We start from the raw sequence: 18242 nt of genomic DNA, 5'->3' as shown, positions 1-18242 counted from the left end.
CGAACTAGTCCAGTCAAACCACTACACACCACTTCCCTGATGCTTATGGATTTTTCCTTAATGCCACAAATTAAGGTAATTTGGCTCAGCTGACCAATGAATCCAAATGAACTTGGCAGGAGGAGGCAGCATCCATGCCGAGGCTGATCCTGCTCATGTGCTCAGGGCTGGTCTTTGCCGCAGCTCTGCATCTCAGCTCTCACCTGCCCTTTTGTTCAGACAGGCCCCAAAACCCATCTTGAAATCCCTTCCCTCGGCTGCAGCACCATCCAGATGAGGTGATCATTTCTGGATCAGTTTTCTTTTCTCTGGGGACTTTTCCTGATGCATTTCCCTGCTGCTACTTAAATCCTCCACACAATGCCACCCTTGCTGGCTCTGCTACCAGGCATCGAGGTGCGACCAAGCAGCAAGTGCCAGGGATTAAGCAGGGTATTTGTGTCCTCTGAGGGAAGGAGGGCAGCATCCAGGCAGAGCCAGGAGCTCCAGGGTTCTCATTTCATGCTGCCTTTTCATGCCTAGCATATCTCTGTCCTCCCCACTCACTCCACATGCCAAGAAGACCATGCCAGGCAGCAGTCTAGGCATCAAGGCAGCAATCTAGGCAGCCTCCACCAGGTCACAGCCATACCAGGCATTCCAGAGTTTAGGAGGCTGTGTCTGCAGCTGACAGGCATTATTTGGCCCCCTGCACAATTCCCAGCCCAGCATGTCTACACCACGAGGGTGAGGAGATAAGGAGAGGGAGATAAAGTTAACAGGCTAAAAATACTGAGAACAGAGCAGAGCTACCCCAGGCACCAGTGGCTCTGCCCTGAGAGGACTGGGAGTCAGCTCTTGTACCCCAGCAGAGGTTTTGCAGGACTGTAGCCTGCCTGCCTGCAGGTTCAGTGGTTCCTGCTGCAGAAGTGTGCCCTCTGGCCAGGGCAACCATGCTGTGCCATGCCATGCCATGTCCAGTGACTGGGCCACATGAGAGCTGGTTCTCTTGGGTGCTGCAGGACATGGCTCTGCACCAGCTGTCAGCACCCGGGATGGGAAGAGTTAATTGTGTGTGTTTGTCTTGCTGGGACCAGGAGAGCAAGTGCTTGGCTTTACTGGGCAACAGGTGGCTCAGTGGGGGGTGACACATGAGAGAGGAACCCTTCATGCCTGCCTGTCTTTGTGGGAGCTCAGCACCCTCCTCCAGCCTTGTCCCAGTGACCTCAGATGGGGTGCTGCATCCGAGCTGGCGCTGTGACAAGCTTGGTCCCTTTCATCCAAAGATGGGGTGGCCAGTAGTCTCTCCTGCTCTTTGAGCATCACAAGCAATAGCAGAACCCTACTGCACCCAGGACAGCTGGAGTCCTCCACCTCCAGCAGCCAAGCAGCACCCAGTTTTGCTGTGCCAAGGCTGCAATGAGGCACGAAGGTTTCCAACGATGTATCAGGGCAAAACATCCATGTCCACAGACCTGGGTGGCTGTAGTCAGGGGTACCCTTGGGGCTGAATTGCCCCTGCACATCCCAGCAGAGTGTAAAAACCAAAGCACAGCCTCAGTGCCAAATGCAGGTGGGATTGCTCCTGTGCAGTCCCTACCATGGGTCAGCATCTCCAGTGTGGGAGTGGCAGGGCAGCCTGGCATTTTGTTAACCTTGAAACCCTCTCTTGGCTCACATGTCATGTCAGCCAGTGACAATAACAAGCTGCTATTCCAGATTACAGAGAGAGGGATGGAGAAAATCAGAGACAAGAGGGCTGGGGGTTGGCTAACTTACCTATTACATCCAAAAGTGGGCATGGGGCTATTTTTAACCCAGAGTGGGATGTACTTATTGTTTCATCTGAGGGGAAGTGAGGAACTGCCTCTGAGACACCTCTTGCAGCAACATCAGCAGTTGTGCAAAGCCATGGTGAGTACCCAGAGCAGAAAGCTCCAGCGGGAACAGGCACAATCCAGGTAGATCTAACAGAGATGGAGTGGTAGAGGTAGCAGGGACCTGACAATCAAGGTCAATCCTGTCCTGCAAAAGGGTCAGTGAAGAGGTCTGGGAGCATCTGAGTGCAGTGGCAGAGGAGAGCTAGCAGAGCTTTCCAATCAAGACAGACCGCTTTGGGGTCCAAACACCACCTTCCAAATACTTCCCTCCCAGCATGCAGTGAGAGGAAGGGCTGCTGTGTCACCCCAACCCTCCTGCTCTGCCTTCCCCTGGCAGGACCCCCTGTATCAGAGGGAAAGGCTGCTGGAGCACGGCTGGAGTGAAGGATAGGCAGGTTGGGAGAGTGAGCAGTTCTGTCCTCTGTTCCTGTTCAAGAGATGTGTTGAGCTGTTTCTGCTTGTTTCAAGCCTCAGTGCAGGAGGAGGCAGATTTCTTCAATAAGCAAATATTTTAATTACCGAGTGCTGTGCTCTTAGCAAGAGGCACAGTAGGGTAAGGAAGCACCTAGTGACTCCCGTCCTTGTGTGCAACCTCAGTCTCCTGTTCCACTTGGGCACACCCAAGCCCAATGACAATCCTCTTACCTGCTGTAGCCTTTGGTGGGCAAATGTTTTCCCAGTTCATCTTTCTTCAGACCTATTTGCCTGAGTTCATCAGGAAAGCAAAGATGTGTCTGTAATTTAAGCAGCAGTTGCAATGTCTCTCAGTATCTTGGAGGGTTGCATGTACCTGGAGCTCCTGGGCAATGCACAGGGAAACTACCAAGCACCCAAGTGCCAGCCCAAAGCTACTATGAAGGACTCACGACTAAGAACAGGGCAGTTCCATGCTTTTATTCCACACCACAAAAAGCCAGTGAGGTGATGATACATACTTGGACCCCTGCAGGCACCCAAGAAAGCCAAGAAGAGGATTGAAGGTGCTAATTCCAATGTCTTCTCCATGTTTGAGCAGGCCCAGATCCAGGAATTCAAAGAGGTAGGTGGGTTGGGGAGAAATGGCTGAGGGTCCTTGATGCAATGTGACCTTCATCTCTTCCCTCGGTGCTCTCAGACTGGCAGCAACTGGTTTGCAGCAAGAGGCAGCATGGTCAGTTTTGAGTCCTTTAATTTGAGAAGTGATAACAACTCAGGGATGTTATTAAATGCAGAATCACCTCAAAGCTTCCCAGGAGCCTGTACCCAAGGCATGGGTTTTGTGTGGCATTAATGTGTGGGGTGCTCTAGGAAGCTATCACCCCGCATCACCCTAGGGTGATGTGATCCTGCAGGGGCCAGGATTGCTGCTGCATTAGGGTGAAGATTGTTGCCCCCTTGTTGAGTGAGGACCCCTGGAGCCTCATCCTGGCAGGGTTCAAAGTGTCTTCTGTACCATCCAAGTTGAAGAGAGGAGGAGGGTATTAAAGTCTTTGCAAGGGTCAACAGCTCTCACTCTCCCTGTGCTTCCTGCCCTCCTCCTGTGCTTCCAGGCATTCACCATCATGGATCAGAACCGGGATGGCTTCATTGACAAGGCAGATCTGAGGGACACTTTTGCTGCACTTGGTGAGACCCCTTTTAGAGCTCTCCCCTCCTCAGAAACTTGAACATTAGACCTATTAAGTGAGATACAGATCCCTGTGTAACTCAGTCCCAGCAGTGAACTGGATCTCCTACTTTGCTGTAAGCCTCCTGATCCAAACCCACTTCTGTTAGCTGGTGAGATTCCAAGTGGGGTGACTTGGAGAGGCTTCCACGACAGTGGGAAGTGTTCAAGGTCAGACTGGATGGGGCCTTGAGCAACCTGGTCTAGTGGAGGTGTCCCTGGGGGATAGGAACTAGATGATCTTTAAGGTCCCTTTCAACCCAAACCACTCTCTAAGTCTATGATATGATTCCAAGGAGGGCTGAAGCAGGCTGTCTGCTGGGTAGTGATGGAAGGAAGCAGAATTCCTTTGCCATTTCATTTTCTGTGAGCCTGGGGCCTAAGAAATGAGAGTTTAAGATGTCCAGCACACCCTTCCCCTGCCAGCACATGATCCTCCCTACTTCTGCTACTGATGGTCCTTGAAACAGTGGTGGCTCCCCAGGGTTGTGCCACTTCCCTTGGGTGGAAGAAGAACCTCCAGAGGAAGGCTCTCTTGGTGGGTCTTTTTACCCCCCAGCACACAGAGCAGAGCCTGGAAATCTGTGCAGATCTGCAGCCAGAGAGGGACATGGGATTCACTCAGCTCTGCTCTCCCCTAGGGCGCCTGAACGTGAAAAACGAGGAGATCGATGAGATGATAAAGGAGGCACCTGGCCCAATCAACTTCACTGTGTTCCTCACCATGTTTGGGGAGAAACTCAAGGGTGAGAGGGCACGTGGGTAGCAGCAGGGGAGGTCAGTGGGTAGCCACACCATCACCAATTCTCTGCCCTACCTGAGGAAGCCACCCAACTCCCCAGTTGTCACTTTTCATGGTGAGAACCACCAGAAGGTCCTTGGAGGCCTCAGATGGGATCTGCTAAAGGGAAGGTGGGTGGCATGCTGCTGTGTGGAAAGCCCCAGAAGTGGATCAGAGACAAGATGCCTTCCAAATGAGTGACAAAAGGCGACTCCTGGGGACAGCCACAGGATACTTGTGAAATGACCTCCCTGATCCACCCCTCCCACGTCCCTTAGTGCCATCTTATCCCAGTGGCAGCATGGGAGAGGCTTTGGTGTGACAAACCCCAGCAACAAACTTTCACCTCAAGCTCCAGTTCTCAAAATCATGAACTTGGGCATTCTCCCTGTCTCCCTGTCCTGAGACATTGCAGATGGGACAAACTCCATGTCATGTACCCTAGCACCTGTTCCCGGGGACATCCCTGCACCCCAGATCTCATGCTGATTTGTAATGCCAACAGTCTCAAAGGCAGAGCTGGGACTGCTTGTCCAAATCTGGATCTCACCCCATGTATCCCCAACCTGACAGGGGGTATGAGCAGGTCTCTATGTCTCGGTTTTCCAGGCAGTGTAAAAAAATCCAGCAGGCTGTGGTGCTGCTGTCCACATAGAAAGAGGGGACAGGAGATCTTGCAGTGCCTCTGAGCCTGCTGACACCAAGAGTTGCACCAACAGCCGCCCTGGTAAGGTGGGACCCAACGGCCCCATCTGGCTGCACCCTGTTTTGCTTACACACCCCAAGTCATGCAGCCTCTCCACAGATCTCCAGGAGCTACACAGCCCCAGGGGGCTGTGTCTGTAGCTCTATAAATACATCCAAAAGATTAGATAGACACCAGGTGACAGGGCAGTGGTGACAGCCTGCTTTGTAGGCACACTGCAACCCTGCATCTGCTCCTCCACACCAGAGGTCCCAGCTGTAGGGCCAGCATTCCAGCAGACTCCCTCATTCCCAGACTGTCCCCCACCATTCCTCCAAAGCCAGGAGGAAGCAGGAGGCAGCTGCTAGCTTCCTTCTCCACCACTTTCTGTGACTGTGGCCATGCCCTCTGCCCATGGCTGTGTCATTTGCAGGTGCTGACCCAGAAGAGACAATCTTGAACGCGTTCAAAGTGTTTGATCCGGAGGGGAAAGGCCTGAAATCTGACTAGTGAGTGCAACAGTGCTGGGGGGGAGGACAGGTGTCCCCTCAGCACCTCCCTGGTGCTCACCACTCTCTCTTGTTTGCAGCATCAAAGAAATGCTGATGACACAGGGTGAGAGGTTTTCCCAGGAAGAGGTACAAGTTCCTTCCCACCCCCTGCCAGCCTGCAATGCCTTCCATCCCCACAGATCCCCAGCCCTCCTGCCAGCTCAAGCTTGAATTTTCTGTGCTTGAATTTTCACCCTGGATCTTTCCCTGCAGGTCGACCAGATGTTTGCAGCCTTCCCACCAGACATGTCTGGCAACCTGGATTACAAAAACCTTGTCCATGTCATTACACATGGTGAAGAGAAGGACTAGCCCATACTTGGGGCTGGGGCTGGGGCTCTAAGATCACTTCTCTTCATCTGGCACCAGAGGGGTGTCTTTGCTTCTCCCTGTGGGGAATATGTCAATGGTATCCACATTAAACTGGTGACAGACAATCCAGCTGCTGGTGGGAATGATTGTGTGGTGTGTCTGTGTGCTGAATCTGTGCCAAGCAGGAACCCCCAGACCCACCCCGATCCCATTGACTCCAGCCTCCTGGCTCCATTGCACACTACCCTCATGTGCCCTCAAGTCCCTCTGCCCTGGTGTCTCTCATCCTGGACCAGCTGTCAGCACCCAAGAATCCCTTTCACACTGGGCTGTGGCTAGCAGTCATCAGATCTCACCAAATCAGGACCAGCATGGAGCTCAGTTTTACCTTATGCAGAAGAGAGCTGCCAGTTTCTTCCAGCTTAGCAGAGACCCCAGCAAGCACCCTCATCCCACTGCATCCCCCATGCCCTCCCTGGGCCCCACAGAACAGTCATGGTGCAGGCTCAGGAGTGTGGTCCCCATCTCCTCCCTAGCAGACACGTGACACCTAGCTGTGGGAAGGACATTGGGTTGTACAAAGGGGACAACGTCCCACTGCAGAGCAGCTCTTCCCTGCCTTGGCCATGGCTGCTGTCTGCAGTGGGAGAAACCGTGTCAAAGTATCACCCAGGGAGGTTCTGGAGCATGCAGAAGGTGTTGGGCTCCTTTCAGAGAGTAATGGGAGACAGAACAACATCCAAAGCACAGAAGCAGAGAGAGAACTCAAAAGTGAAACTCTTTCTTTAATGCACCCCTCGATGGGCTCTCAAAGCTCTTATCCTTGCTGGTGGTTTTGCCCTACTCCTTCCTCTGGCTCTGCAGAACCAGTTGGCGCAGCTGCTGGTGGTCCAGTGGCTCTTCCACTGTGCAAAGAGATGGCCACCATGTCACACACACCATCACAGGCCTGATATAGCCGGTGGGGAGGAAGGACAGGTGACAAATAGGGGATTGGCCAGGCGGCCGTGGGGGAATTGTGGATCGACTGCCTGGCCACAGCCCCTCCCTCCCACCTCCCACACTCACAGGCATCAATGACATCAACACTGCTCTTCAGGGACGGGGGCCTTGGGAAGAGCTGGGCCGGGTCCATCTCCTGGATGAGAGGATCAGTGTCACCCAGCAATGGGCTGGTGAAGGGCTGGGGTTGATCGGAGACCTCCATTGATATGTATCGTAGGATGGACTCCTTTAGCAGGAGCTCATTGGTCATCTTCTCCAGGAGACCTGGGAGGAAGGCAGCACCAGCTGGGTTAGGTCCAGAATTTGATGGACATTTGACACCACAAAGTTACATTAGGGGACACTCATGCATAACAAGAGAAAGGACAGGAAAGCCTCCAGTAGCAGCAGGGAAGGTTTAGATTTGATAATAGAAAAGATTTCTTTCCCTAAAATGGTTGTCAAGCCCTGGGCCAGGCTGCCCAAGGAATTGGTGGCGTCACCATCCCATGTGGGACTTAAAAGCCACGCAGATGTGATGCTGAGGGTCATGGTTTCATGTGACTGGTAGTGGTGGGTTAACAGTTGGACTTGAAGTTCTTAAGAGACTCTCCAAATCAAAATGATTCTTGAATTCTGTGATGAGGCAGGGGAAAAAAAACTACTCAATCAAAACATGGAGCAGGTGGTGGTGGACACACAAGTTTCAGGCCACATCACAAGAGAAGACAAGCAGCCATCACCCACCAAAAAACTGCACCAGGCTGCGGTGGGTGATCTGCCCCATTCCTTTGAGCTCTTCTGTTATCTCATTGTCTCTGCTGATTTCTTTCAGCAGGGCCTCCATGTCTGATTTTTTCTGGCCCAGGATTTTGCTGGTCTCCTTCAAGCTTTCCTCACACAAGTTGGCCTCCTTTGTGGTTTCCATTAATTTCTCCTATCAACAAAAGCATTTCAGGTGTCAAAACATCCTCCTGCTCTTTCCTGCACCGCAGCACTGCTTTCTTCTAGTCTGGGCACTGGAGGACAAGTCCAGAAAGGCTCTGGGATGCTCCCATCACTGCTGGGGAAAAGCTCTGTGAAGGGGCTGCCAAGCTCCCCATGCCACAGATGCTGGAGGACCAGGGCTAGCAGGAGCCCTGCACTCACCGTCTCATCTGGCACTGGCAGAAGGGGCTGCCAGTGGCTGGGCAGGGCCCTTTCCTGCCCGTGTCTCTCCAGCCGATGGCCAGAGCAGGACCAGAATCCCTAGGACAGCTGCCATGACAGAGAGTGCTCTGCTGCCCTTGCAGAGGGAAATCCTGCCCTCCATACCTCCAGCTCCTTCAGAACCTGAATGCTGCTCCTCTCTGCACGCTCCTGATCTGTGGTGAGGGCTGAAATTTTGGTCTGTGGAACACAAGCACAGGGAGGGGGAACTGGCTGAACGCCCATCAGAGTTTACGAGAGGCTGGGGACCTCCAACCCACTTCACCCCTCTGAGGCCACTGTCCGCAGGCCAGGAGGGCAGGCGGTGACCGCACGACAGGCAGCGCTCAGCCCTCCCGGCTCCTGCAGTGCTTGTGCCGGGCACACGGCGGCAGCATTGAGACACTTTTCGCTGCCGGGCCGCAGCGCTCTGTCTGCCGCACCTGCAGCTGTGGCTGCCCCTTTGCCTTCCCCGCACCCCACCTGCGCGGCAGGATGCGAGCCGTGCTCTGCTGCGGGCACTGGTGCTGGGCAGAGGGGAGAGGAAAAAGCCACCCCAGCCCAAAAGCACCGTCTGAGAAAAGGGAGACACAAAGAGCTTGGGACAGACCTGGAGGTCACTGATCTGCTGCTTCAGTTTCTCCACATCATCCTTTAGCTTGTTGGAGTAGCCGAAGCTGGAGAAGTTCTGGTCCTCCCTTTCCATGAAGATGTTCATGAGCTGGCCAATGTCCTTCTCCTCTGACATCTCCGTAAGGCGCTTGTAAGCCACCTGCCGGCTCTCCATGCTCTCCCACTGTCTCTTCTTGGCCCGCTCGGCTGCCTTCAAGGCTGAGGGAGAGTTGGAGAGCTTGAGATGGGCTGCTCTTTGCATAGCCTTCATCTGAGAGTGATGTGAGATCTGGCAGGGTGTTCGGGGCAGGAGGGCACAAAATGTCATTATTGCCCTCAGAAATTAAGCAAACAGCTCTCAGCCTGAAATGGGAATGGGTTAAGGATAGCAGGATCTCTTCCACAGAAGATAAAAGGAGTGCTGGTTGCACATGGAGGCAGGTCCCTGCCTCCTCGTTCCTCTCTCTCTCCCCCAAGACCACCCTAGGACACATTATTTGGGGTGGCCTCACTCAGTGGCCTCATTCATCTTCTGCTTCTGTTGGGTAAAGGAAGGGGAAGGAGCTTGCAGGCAAGGGAGGGGTCCTGTCCTTGGGGTGCAGGGCTGTAGCAGCCCCCTTGCCAGCCTCGTGGTTTGTGGATCCAGATGTCCTTACTTTCTCTCATCTGATACCTTTCTCTTTTTCGGCTTTCTCCTCCAATCCAGACCGATCAGTTAATTTGGAGACCATGAAGTTTTTCAGTTTGGTCTCCTTTATGGGGATATATTTCAGCTTCTCCAGCTCCTCCCTGTATTGGACAGTCTCCTGGATGTTCCTTTTCTTTATCTCATCTATTGTAGCCGCTGCTTCCATCCTGCACACAGAAAGCAGCAGGTTACACCAAGGACTTGTATTCCCAGCCATTCCCATGCCTTTCAGTGCCTTAAACCACAATAGCCTCGGGGATGCTCTGCACATTGTCCATCCCTCAACCACATGGCAGGGCTCTTCGCCCAAAGCCAACAGCAAGCAAACACAGCTCTTGGAGGGGAGTTGTGCTTGGACACAGCACCCAGCTGTGGCAACCAGGCTCATTCTGACCAGAGCCTGCTGCATTCTCCTATGTGGGCTCAAATGGGACTCAGAAGAAAGAAATTGTTCCATGAAGCACCTCACCCCATTCCAAGAAATATCTGAGATAGGTGCAGTAGTAAACCTCCCTGGAGGTACCAATCTCCCTGTACTGACCAGACACACAACCCTCAGCACCCAGCTCTAGATGAAAGTGCTAGATCCTTTCTCTAAAGCTGACACTGGTCTCTCTTGATATCAAGACTCATCACTGACACTGCCTGTTGGTGCCAAACTTGCCACAGAGAGTTTGCAAGGCCACATACCGCTGCTCTTTGGCCTCTGTACATTGCTCCATGGCAGTGGTCATCCTTTGCCTCTGCTGCTCCAGCTTCCTATGGAGCTTCCAATAGGCATTGTCCAAAATGGCCTTTTGGACCCTCATGTTTTCAATCTCTTCACGGAGCTTGTTATTCCTGGCAAGGCTGCTATCGAACCGGACAGTGGCCTGGGGAGAGGGAGGGAAACAGTTCGAAGATGAACTTGTCTGGGAGCCTCAATCTATTTGAAAGACCTTGAGCAGAGCTGAGACAAACACAGCCCAAGAGCTCTGAAGCTGGTCCTGCACTATCCTCCCTCTCAAGAAAGGAGAGGCAACAGCAGGCCAGGCCGATCACAGCAGACACCTGGAGCTGGCCTCGTCCAAGGCAAGGTGGCTTCAGGCAGCTTGGTTTTATCACTAAACAGGTGCAGACCTTCAGGTTTCTTGGCATGGCACAAATGCTACATTCAGGTCACCAAGCTGAAAGAGCCTCCAAAATACTTTGGGAGCAATCAGACCAGGGGAACAAGCCAGCTCCTTCATGCAGCTTATGACAACCAAATTCATTTGCACCACAACCCTCTGTCCTGCCCAGAGGGTTGGCACTCAGGCCCTAGGGCAGCCCCGCACACGGTCTCCAAAGCTCTGCAGGCAGGCAGCTTACGTTGTACAGACGTTTCTCCAGGGTCTCGAGCTTCTTTTGCAGCAGTTTGTTATCCTTGGCTTGCTTTGCCTTCGCTCCTTTCTGCTTTTGCTTTACAATCTCTTTTTCCAGCTCATGTATCTGCACAGGCAGAGGAGAAGAGAAAAAAATAAACTCTAACCTCCACCCCTACCTTCTGAACTCTTGTCGGGACACTTGGCCAAAGAAAACACCCTCCCTCGAGCAGCTCCAGCTGTAAGGCTTGCTTTGGGAGCCTGCTCTGCCATGCTCAGCCAGGGAACACTCCAGATGCTCCTACCTGCTTGTCCAGCTCAGCCAACTGGGCCTTTCTCTCTCTAATCACTGCCTCGTTCTGGCTTTTTAACTGCAGGAGGCGGTTGATCTCCACACGATTTCTGTCGGCCAGGACGGGGCTTCTGCTGGGCGTGATCTGGCGCATCATTAATGCCACCTCTAAGTGTCCCTGAGTCAGCGACTTGATTTCCTTCCTGTAAGAAGGGAAACCTAAATGACATTTAGCACATCCCACCTGCAACACCCCATCTCAGCGGCCCCAGGTCTTGGCATGGATGAACCTCTCAAGCACAAGGCAGCCGAGCAAAACAGCACTCACTGCTGGGCCTGCAAGTGCCGCCTCACGTTGGCTCCATAACCCTTCCTCTTCTCTGCTGCAATCCAAAGCTGTTTCTGCAGCCTCCTCATCTCATCTGCAACCAGGTTTTCGTTCTCCTTTACAGGGATCTCTTCAGCCTTCTGCCCCAAAGAGGGTCCTCCCTGCCACCACAGAGGGAGAGTTTGGTCACTGGAGTGAACACCACCAGCAGTGGTAGATAATGGACCTGGACACAGGGAATCATGGCACGAGCACTTCTAGCTTTCTGTCACCACCTTCAGCTCTTCCAAGCCACCCAAGATAGTCATTATCAGTCCAAGAACTGAGCCCTACAACTCCCTGAGCACTTCTGATCCTCTTCAGAGCAAAGTGCTGAGTTACCCATCCCATGCTACCACAGGTCCCTGGGGCAAGGAGGTGTTAACAGCCCCCAAAATCAGGGCCTGTTGACCACAGCGGCTGAGCCACAGCCAGCTTTGTGTTGTGCTTCCATTTTTACCTTTGAGCTCCTCATTTCTTCCAGATGACTTCACAGGTTACTCTGCAGGCACCACAGGAAGAGGACAGGGAAGCCTCTGCAGAATCAGGCCTGCTTTCCAAGGGAAGAAATCAAACTCAGGTAAGGAGGTGGTTGTATTCCCCTGCCCATCCCTCAGCACCAGCTCACGAGTTTGAATCATAGAATCAACCAGGTTGGAAGAGACCTCCAAGATCATCCAGTCCAACCTAGCACCCAGCCCTGTCCAATCAACCAGGCCATGGCACTAAGTGCCTCATTCAGTCCTTTTTTGAGCATCTCCAGGGATGGCGACTCCACCACCTCCCTGGGCAGCCCATTCCAATGCCAGTCACTCTCTCTGCCAACAACTTCCTCCTGACATCCAGCCTAGACCTCCCCTGGCACAACTTGAGACTGTGTCCCCTTGTTCTGTTGCTGATTGCCTGGCAGAAGAGACCAACACAAGGCTACATGTTGAATCAAAGCATATAGCCCAAGTCCCACTGCAGTCAGGGAGGTCAATGGGGCTGATCCCACAGCCCTCACCCCATAGATAGTCACCCCCAACCCCACTGTAGACCCAGGAGCTCTCTTGTCTCCCTTGACACTGCTCACCTAGTCTTGGTGTGCTGTGGTTCCTGTCCAGCTGGGGGATGGGACACAGCAATAGTTGGTGTACCCAAAGAACAGTTCTTATTCTCAGTGGGAGGCACAGGAGAGGCAAGAAACCAGCAAGGAGCCAGTACTGAAACCTAGTCCTGCAACCTGCACTGTCCCAGGCTCCATGGAACTGGCCACTGGCCTGGTTGTCATGACAACATGATCTCACCTGAGAGTAGTAGGCAAGGTCTTCATTGTGACCATCAGACAGGAGAATGGCACCAGGGTATGGCCAAGGCACATTTACCCCCCTCACGGAGAACGCTGGGAGCCCAAAGGGGTTTCCGTGCCTCAAAACCAGCCCTGAGCCATGTGCTCCCAGTGCTTCTCTGGCCGCATGGCCACAGCAAGCAGAAAACCTCTTTGTACCAGATCTTGCCTCCCTTTGCAGTGTTGGAATTGTGTCAGAAGTAAGGACTTGAAACTTTTTGCTCTGACCACCACATAGCAGCCAGACTATCCCTGTCCCCAGCAGAACCAAGGGATCTGCCCTCACCAGCAGCACTCAGGCTTTCCCTATCCCCAGCACTATCTAGGACTTTGCCATCCCCTACACCACTTCAAGGTCACAGAGCTGGCCTCTCCTCTTCCTCACCAGCCCCCCATCCACCTCCATGAGCCTTTTCTCCTGGTTTCTCTTTTGGTCGTGGAGAGGCAGCAATCATCCTGTCATACCCATTGTCATCAGCATCGCATCCAGACATCCTCGAGGTGTCACCACCGGGGGAGTAGCAATGGCTGGTGCTGCCAACTTGGGAAATGACTCACAACAGGCAGCCCTTCTCACTCCATCCAGCCCCATACCAGCCCCAGGCAGCTCTCGGCCCTCCTGGCTCCTGCAGTGTTTGTGCTGGGTACACGGTGGCAGCATCGTGACATTTTTTGCCCTTGAACGCAGTGTTCTGTCTCCTGCACTTCCAGTTTTGGCTGCCCCTTTGCGTTCATTCCCTTCATCCCACCTGTGTGGCAGGCTGTGAGCGGTGCTCTGCTGTGAGCACTGATGCTGGACACAGGGGAGAAGAAAAACTCACTCCAGCCCAAAAGCACCGTCTGAGAAGGGGGAGAAACGAAGAGCTTGGAACAGACCTGGAGAGTCTTAATTCTCTGCTGCATCTTTTCCAGATCAGCCCTCAGTTTGATGGCATAGGTGAGGGAGCCATTGTCCTTCTCCTCTCTTTTGACAGTTAATCAGGAGCTAGCCCTCTTCATTGTCCCCCCACACCTCAAGAAGCTGATTGTAAGCCACTCTCCCCTTATATTCTCTTGGCCCATGGGACTTGTACCCACATACAGCTTTGTCAGCCCAAGGCCACCAAGAGCTAACATGCTCGACTGTCAGTCATGCTCTAAGTGACTTCATTTAAGCTGTGCCAGAGCAGGATGAGCAGGATGGGATCATCTGTAACTTCTGAATCCAGTGAATCTCCATCTTCTGGGAGAAAGAGGAGAAAAGTGACTTTCTCTGCAATTTTCCTGGAATTCATAAGCCATCTTCCCTGATTTAACAGGTACAGTCAGCACTGATTGACACGGACAAATTATTCCCTCAGCTACAGATCTGGGGTCTAATTAAAACTCCTTGTTCTATTTTAAGGGCCAAATTCTGATCTGTGCAAGCAGTGTAAATCCTTCCTGTTTTGAGCAATGATTTCCCCATCTCACTGATTCAGGGATGGTCAAAGCTGGCTCTGAGCTGAGCTCACCTACCTGGGAGTGTCCCATAGATGTCAAATAAAACCTCTGAGGTGAGCTGGAGAATCAGGCCAATATTTTCATGCAAATCTAATACATTCATGGTACTTAAAGCCTATTTATAACAAATCCAGAATTTAATTCTACTTAACCCATCTTCAGTGTTTGACACATGAAATCTGTGAGTCAGAGAACTATATATGGAACTGTCAAAAGTTTCTTTTGCCCTCCTCTAAAAACCTGGATTAAATCATAAACTCCCATCAGCTCCAGCAGCGGTGCTGGGAGGAGCAGGATGATGCTGACAACTGCTGAAGCAGCTGGTGATGGGGGAAAAATCTTCTCAGCCATCAGTCCAATAGCAAAACCTTGCAGAAGAGGTTCTGAATCCAGACAGAGAATCACAGAATCACAGAATGTCAGGGGCTGGAAGGGACCTCGAATGCTCATCCAGTCCAGCCCCACTGCCAGAGCAGGATCACCTATACCAGATCACACAGGAACACATCCAGGTAGGTTTTGTCTATCTCCAGAGGGTGAGACTTCACAACCCCCCTGGGCAGCCTGTTCCAGTGCTCTGTCACCCTCACAGTGTCCACCTTCACTAAGAAGTCATCCCATAGACCTGGAGTGATAGCCTGGCCTCATGATGTCACTTTACCAAGGCTTGGCTTGGGAATGGCCTCCCATGAGTACATTCTCTTCCCAGATCTTTATTTCTTTCCTCTGATGAGTGGTTACCTACATGTGGATAAACCATATCAGACCCCAATGGGCAAGACCAGTGTTGGTCCTAAAAGCATTACAAACACATCAACATTGAGGTGCTGGGGTGTGTCCAAAGAAGGGCAACAAACGTGGTAAAGGGTCTAGAGCATAAGAAGAAGGTTCTAAGGAACTTAAGAGGAGCAGTTGAGGGAACTGAGTTGTTAGCCTGGAGAAAAGGAGGCTGTGGGGATCTTTTCAATACCAATCAATAAACCAAATGGGTAGGAGACAGCAACAGCATGGGACTAGGCTCTTTTCACTGGTGCCCAGTGAAAGGACAAGTGGCAGTGGGCACAAATTGGAACTCAAGAGGTTCCATCTGAACTGGAGGAAAAACTTTTTGGCTGTGAAGGTGCTGGAGCCCTGGAGCCGATTGCCCAGACAGGTTGTGGAGTCTCCTTCTCTGGAGAGATTCCAAGCCCAGCTGGACATCTTGATCCTGGGCAACCTGCTCTGCTTGAGCAGCAGGGTTGGGCTGGGTGATCTCCAGAGCTCCCTTCCAACCCCCACCATGCTGAGATTCTGTGATTCTGTTTGCTGCCTCCTCGATTACAGCAAATTACAGCTGTAATTCCTCTGCACTCAAAGAGGAAATTGTCATTGTAATTTCCTGCAGATGGGTTCCTTGTGAATTGCTGACACCAAGTGAAATGTGACTTCCAGCAGTGAACCAGCTCCTTCGTGGCATCACTTGGTATTTTTCAAAGGGTCATTTAAGAGCAAGTTTCCCAGCCTCTGACCTTGGGAAAGTGAAACTCTTTTTCCACTGCAGACTCTGCCCCTCCAGCAGAGCCTAATAACAGGGATTTGCTTTATCCCTCTGTGCAGCTCCCAGGTACATGGTACTGAATTACTGCTCAAAGGCTGCTGCTGTGGAGGGCAAAATGCAGAAGCAAAATAGCCAAGGACGTGCTGTTGTCTGAGAGCAAGAAAAGGCCTCTGAAATTTTCACTGGCCTGAGGTCAAACCTGGCACGAAACAAGCACTCATACACTGTGGGAGCATTTTAGCTAAAGGATGAGGAGAGAACAGAGGACTCAAGGACAAGCTGCTGTCACACTGAGTCTTGCCTGACTGGGAACCAGCCTCTCTGAGCAGAGATCTTGTTTCATCTGTGATTCAGGCAAAGCTGCACAAAGTAACACTCTTAGCAGGACTGCTGATCCCTCAGCAGTTTTGGAGAGGCAGAGATATTTTAAAGCACCAGACCAGAGCAGGATGCAGCGTTTTGCTCAGGGATGGGATAAGCAATGCAGTAGCTCTGAAAGTCCAGTGAGATGCTTGGCTATGGCTAAGCCAAGCTAATAAATTCCCACTGTGACCTCCCAGACCTTGTTCTTCCCCAGGGAAGTCTGCTGGCAAATGTAGACACTGCTGGAAACCCTCTGTGCCGCATCTAGCTGGAGAGCACTGGGAAGAGCTGTGGGAGGGTGATTTGCAGCTGAGAAAGCAGCTCATCACAGGGGACTCAGGGAGAAAAATCCCTTCCCTATGGGCTCTGACAGCTCCCTGTCAGCTCTGGGTAGAGCTCAGCAGCACGGGACAGCACAGAAGGTTGTAGAGGAGCCTGCTCTAGAGGAGCTGTTTCCAATTAATCACTCCTGATTATCGTCCTGTGCAGTGCTCTTGATCAGGACTAAGAATACCTTGTTAGTTGAAGATGCTCTGCAAGTGGTTTAAGGTAACTGAGGATTTGCCTACATAAGATCGCTCAGGGAAACTACTTTGAATTAATACTTAAAGTCAATTAATTAAATTGCTGTACAGGTATTCTGTACCATCTGTGTTTGGTGACCTTTTACTTCTCCAAATCAAATGAAGGACACTTGATCGCTACAGTGGGCACAGGAGGAAAGGATCCCGGGGAAGCCCACGAGCCCCAAAGAAAGCAGAACGACTGAAAGAAATCTGCCTGGAGGGATTGCCCTCCAGGTCCAGCCTGGTGTGGTGCTGATAAGGACAGTTGCAGACTTTTCTGTCACCCCAGTTTTGGCTTTAAGGGAGATAAATGGGCACTCTGGTCTACCCCCTTCCAACATCAATCATAGTACTAGGCAAGAAACTGGGTGCACCAGCTGGTCCTCTGCCTCAGTGGCACTGATGCCAGATTCAGTAGGTGACAATATAAGGCAGTAAAGTGAGCAGCCAAATGCAGTGGAGCAACCTGAGGTGGATCAGCAGGATTTCCCTGCCTGAGCATCAGTGTGGTGGCTGCACTGGGAGCAGAAAGCCATGGACACTGCAGTGAGCAGCTCCATGGGACGATGAGGCAGAGCAGAGCTCCTGCAGCACAAACCTCCCTGGAGAAGAGTCAGCTCAGCAAAGCACATGCAGCTTTTTCATTCGATTTAGGATATGTCTCCTTGTAATTGCCCTGTCTTGGCCCTGCCATTTTTCTGAAGCAGAATTCCAGACCAGCTTCACACAGAGAATAGTCACATTCCCAGCCTACCACCAGCACTGCAGCCCTTCTCTGGAGAAGGAACAGATTGTTCTGAACAGCCTGGTCCATTTGCCATTTCTACGAGCTGGCTGCATGTGCTGTTTATTGCCACATGCTCAGCAACCCATCTTTTGTGAGATCACAGTCATCAGCTGCCTCCCCTCCTGTCAGCCACTGCTTCATGACCCTAGCTGCAGGTCCAAAGCTTTAGGAGGGACGTGAGGTGATTTTTGCAATGAGAAGTTGTTACTCAAGAGTTGATTTAAATTGATACTTCAAACAAGAAAATCCCAAGGGTTCAGGCTGCATATTTCTCGTAGCGTAAATCTGAAGCAGCTCCCAAGGAAATGCAGAGGTGACACTGATCAAAGCCAGGTTGTAATGAGTTCTCCTGGGTGTTTTGCTTGATGCGTCAGCACACATTTCTGGGGCTAGTTCAAAAAGAAGACGTACAGCTCAGAGATGGGTTGGAAGAAAGAGCCTGTTTCTAACCCTGCTGTTGATGGCTGTTTGTCATGGCTTAGGTGGGCAGGAGTGGTCATCCCCCTCAGCCAGAAGCATTCTGTCTCACTAGCCACCAGTGGTACTAATGTCACAATGTACCTCCCCAGGCAGGCTGGCACAGCTAAATAGTGTTGGGCTGGCCGTGGCAGAGTGATGCAGGGACGCAGAGATGCAGCCATCCCCTGCCTGCTCACTGCTCAGAGGGAGGAGAGAAGCAGGAGGCAGCAGAGCTGCGCCAGTTGCTTGGCAACTCCCCTGAAAATCTCCACCCTGTCAGAAAACATCTTTTACAGTGATTGGGATGGGTTTTACAGGCACACGATCAGGCCTGGCTGATCAGGTGGTTTTAAGAATCCACACACTGTACCCAGAGGGGCTGCACATCTGCTTTGGCCAAGTCCTGGTCTT

General features: G+C 52.1%; 2 protein-coding genes across 2 annotated transcripts; one reads left to right on the top strand and one right to left on the bottom strand.

Annotated features, from left to right (window-relative positions):
• The first annotated feature begins 1779 nt into the window (after window positions 1-1779).
• On the top strand, window positions 1780-5962 carry MYL2 (myosin light chain 2). Its single transcript, XM_064168959.1, has 7 exons — window positions 1780-1893; window positions 2809-2898; window positions 3389-3464; window positions 4146-4250; window positions 5404-5479; window positions 5560-5608; window positions 5735-5962. The coding sequence occupies exons 1-7, from the start codon at window positions 1780-1782 to the stop codon at window positions 5831-5833; spliced, it is 609 nt and encodes a 202-aa protein (XP_064025029.1). The 3' UTR covers window positions 5834-5962.
• Window positions 5963-6653: 691 nt separating this feature from the next.
• CCDC63 (coiled-coil domain containing 63) lies at window positions 6654-14222 on the bottom strand. Its single transcript, XM_064169053.1, has 12 exons — window positions 14135-14222; window positions 12597-12691; window positions 11269-11429; window positions 10954-11143; window positions 10656-10775; window positions 9996-10177; window positions 9291-9472; window positions 8616-8836; window positions 8132-8206; window positions 7565-7754; window positions 6902-7102; window positions 6654-6738 (listed from the first exon to the last, which is right to left on the bottom strand). Exons 1-12 carry the CDS (start codon window positions 14220-14222, stop codon window positions 6674-6676), a joined length of 1770 nt encoding a protein of 589 aa, XP_064025123.1. The 3' UTR covers window positions 6654-6673.
• Window positions 14223-18242: the final 4020 nt, after the last annotated feature.

This window comes from Pogoniulus pusillus, chromosome 30, assembly GCF_015220805.1.
Source record: "Pogoniulus pusillus isolate bPogPus1 chromosome 30, bPogPus1.pri, whole genome shotgun sequence".
NCBI lineage: Eukaryota > Metazoa > Chordata > Aves > Piciformes > Lybiidae > Pogoniulus > Pogoniulus pusillus.
Note: the sequence above shows the minus strand (reverse complement) of the source record. Positions and strands in the feature narration are given on the sequence as shown.

Bases quoted from the DNA above. Each gene is read 5' to 3' on its own strand.
- MYL2 (XM_064168959.1), top strand. From the start codon at position 1,780: ATGGGGCTATTTTTAACCCAGAGTGGGATGTACTTATTGTTTCATCTG. The intron at 4,251-5,403 runs GTGAGAGGGCAC...TGTCATTTGCAG, and splicing joins GTTTGGGGAGAAACTCAAGG to GTGCTGACCCAGAAGAGACA. The intron at 5,480-5,559 runs GTGAGTGCAACA...TCTTGTTTGCAG, and splicing joins AAAGGCCTGAAATCTGACTA to CATCAAAGAAATGCTGATGA.
- CCDC63 (XM_064169053.1), bottom strand. From the start codon at position 14,222: ATGAATGTATTAGATTTGCATGAAAATATTGGCCTGATTCTCCAGCTC. The intron at 12,692-14,134 runs GTAGGTGAGCTC...TTGGGCTCCCAG, and splicing joins CATCTATGGGACACTCCCAG to CGTTCTCCGTGAGGGGGGTA. The intron at 10,776-10,953 runs GTAGGAGCATCT...CTGCCTGTGCAG, and splicing joins TGGCTGAGCTGGACAAGCAG to ATACATGAGCTGGAAAAAGA.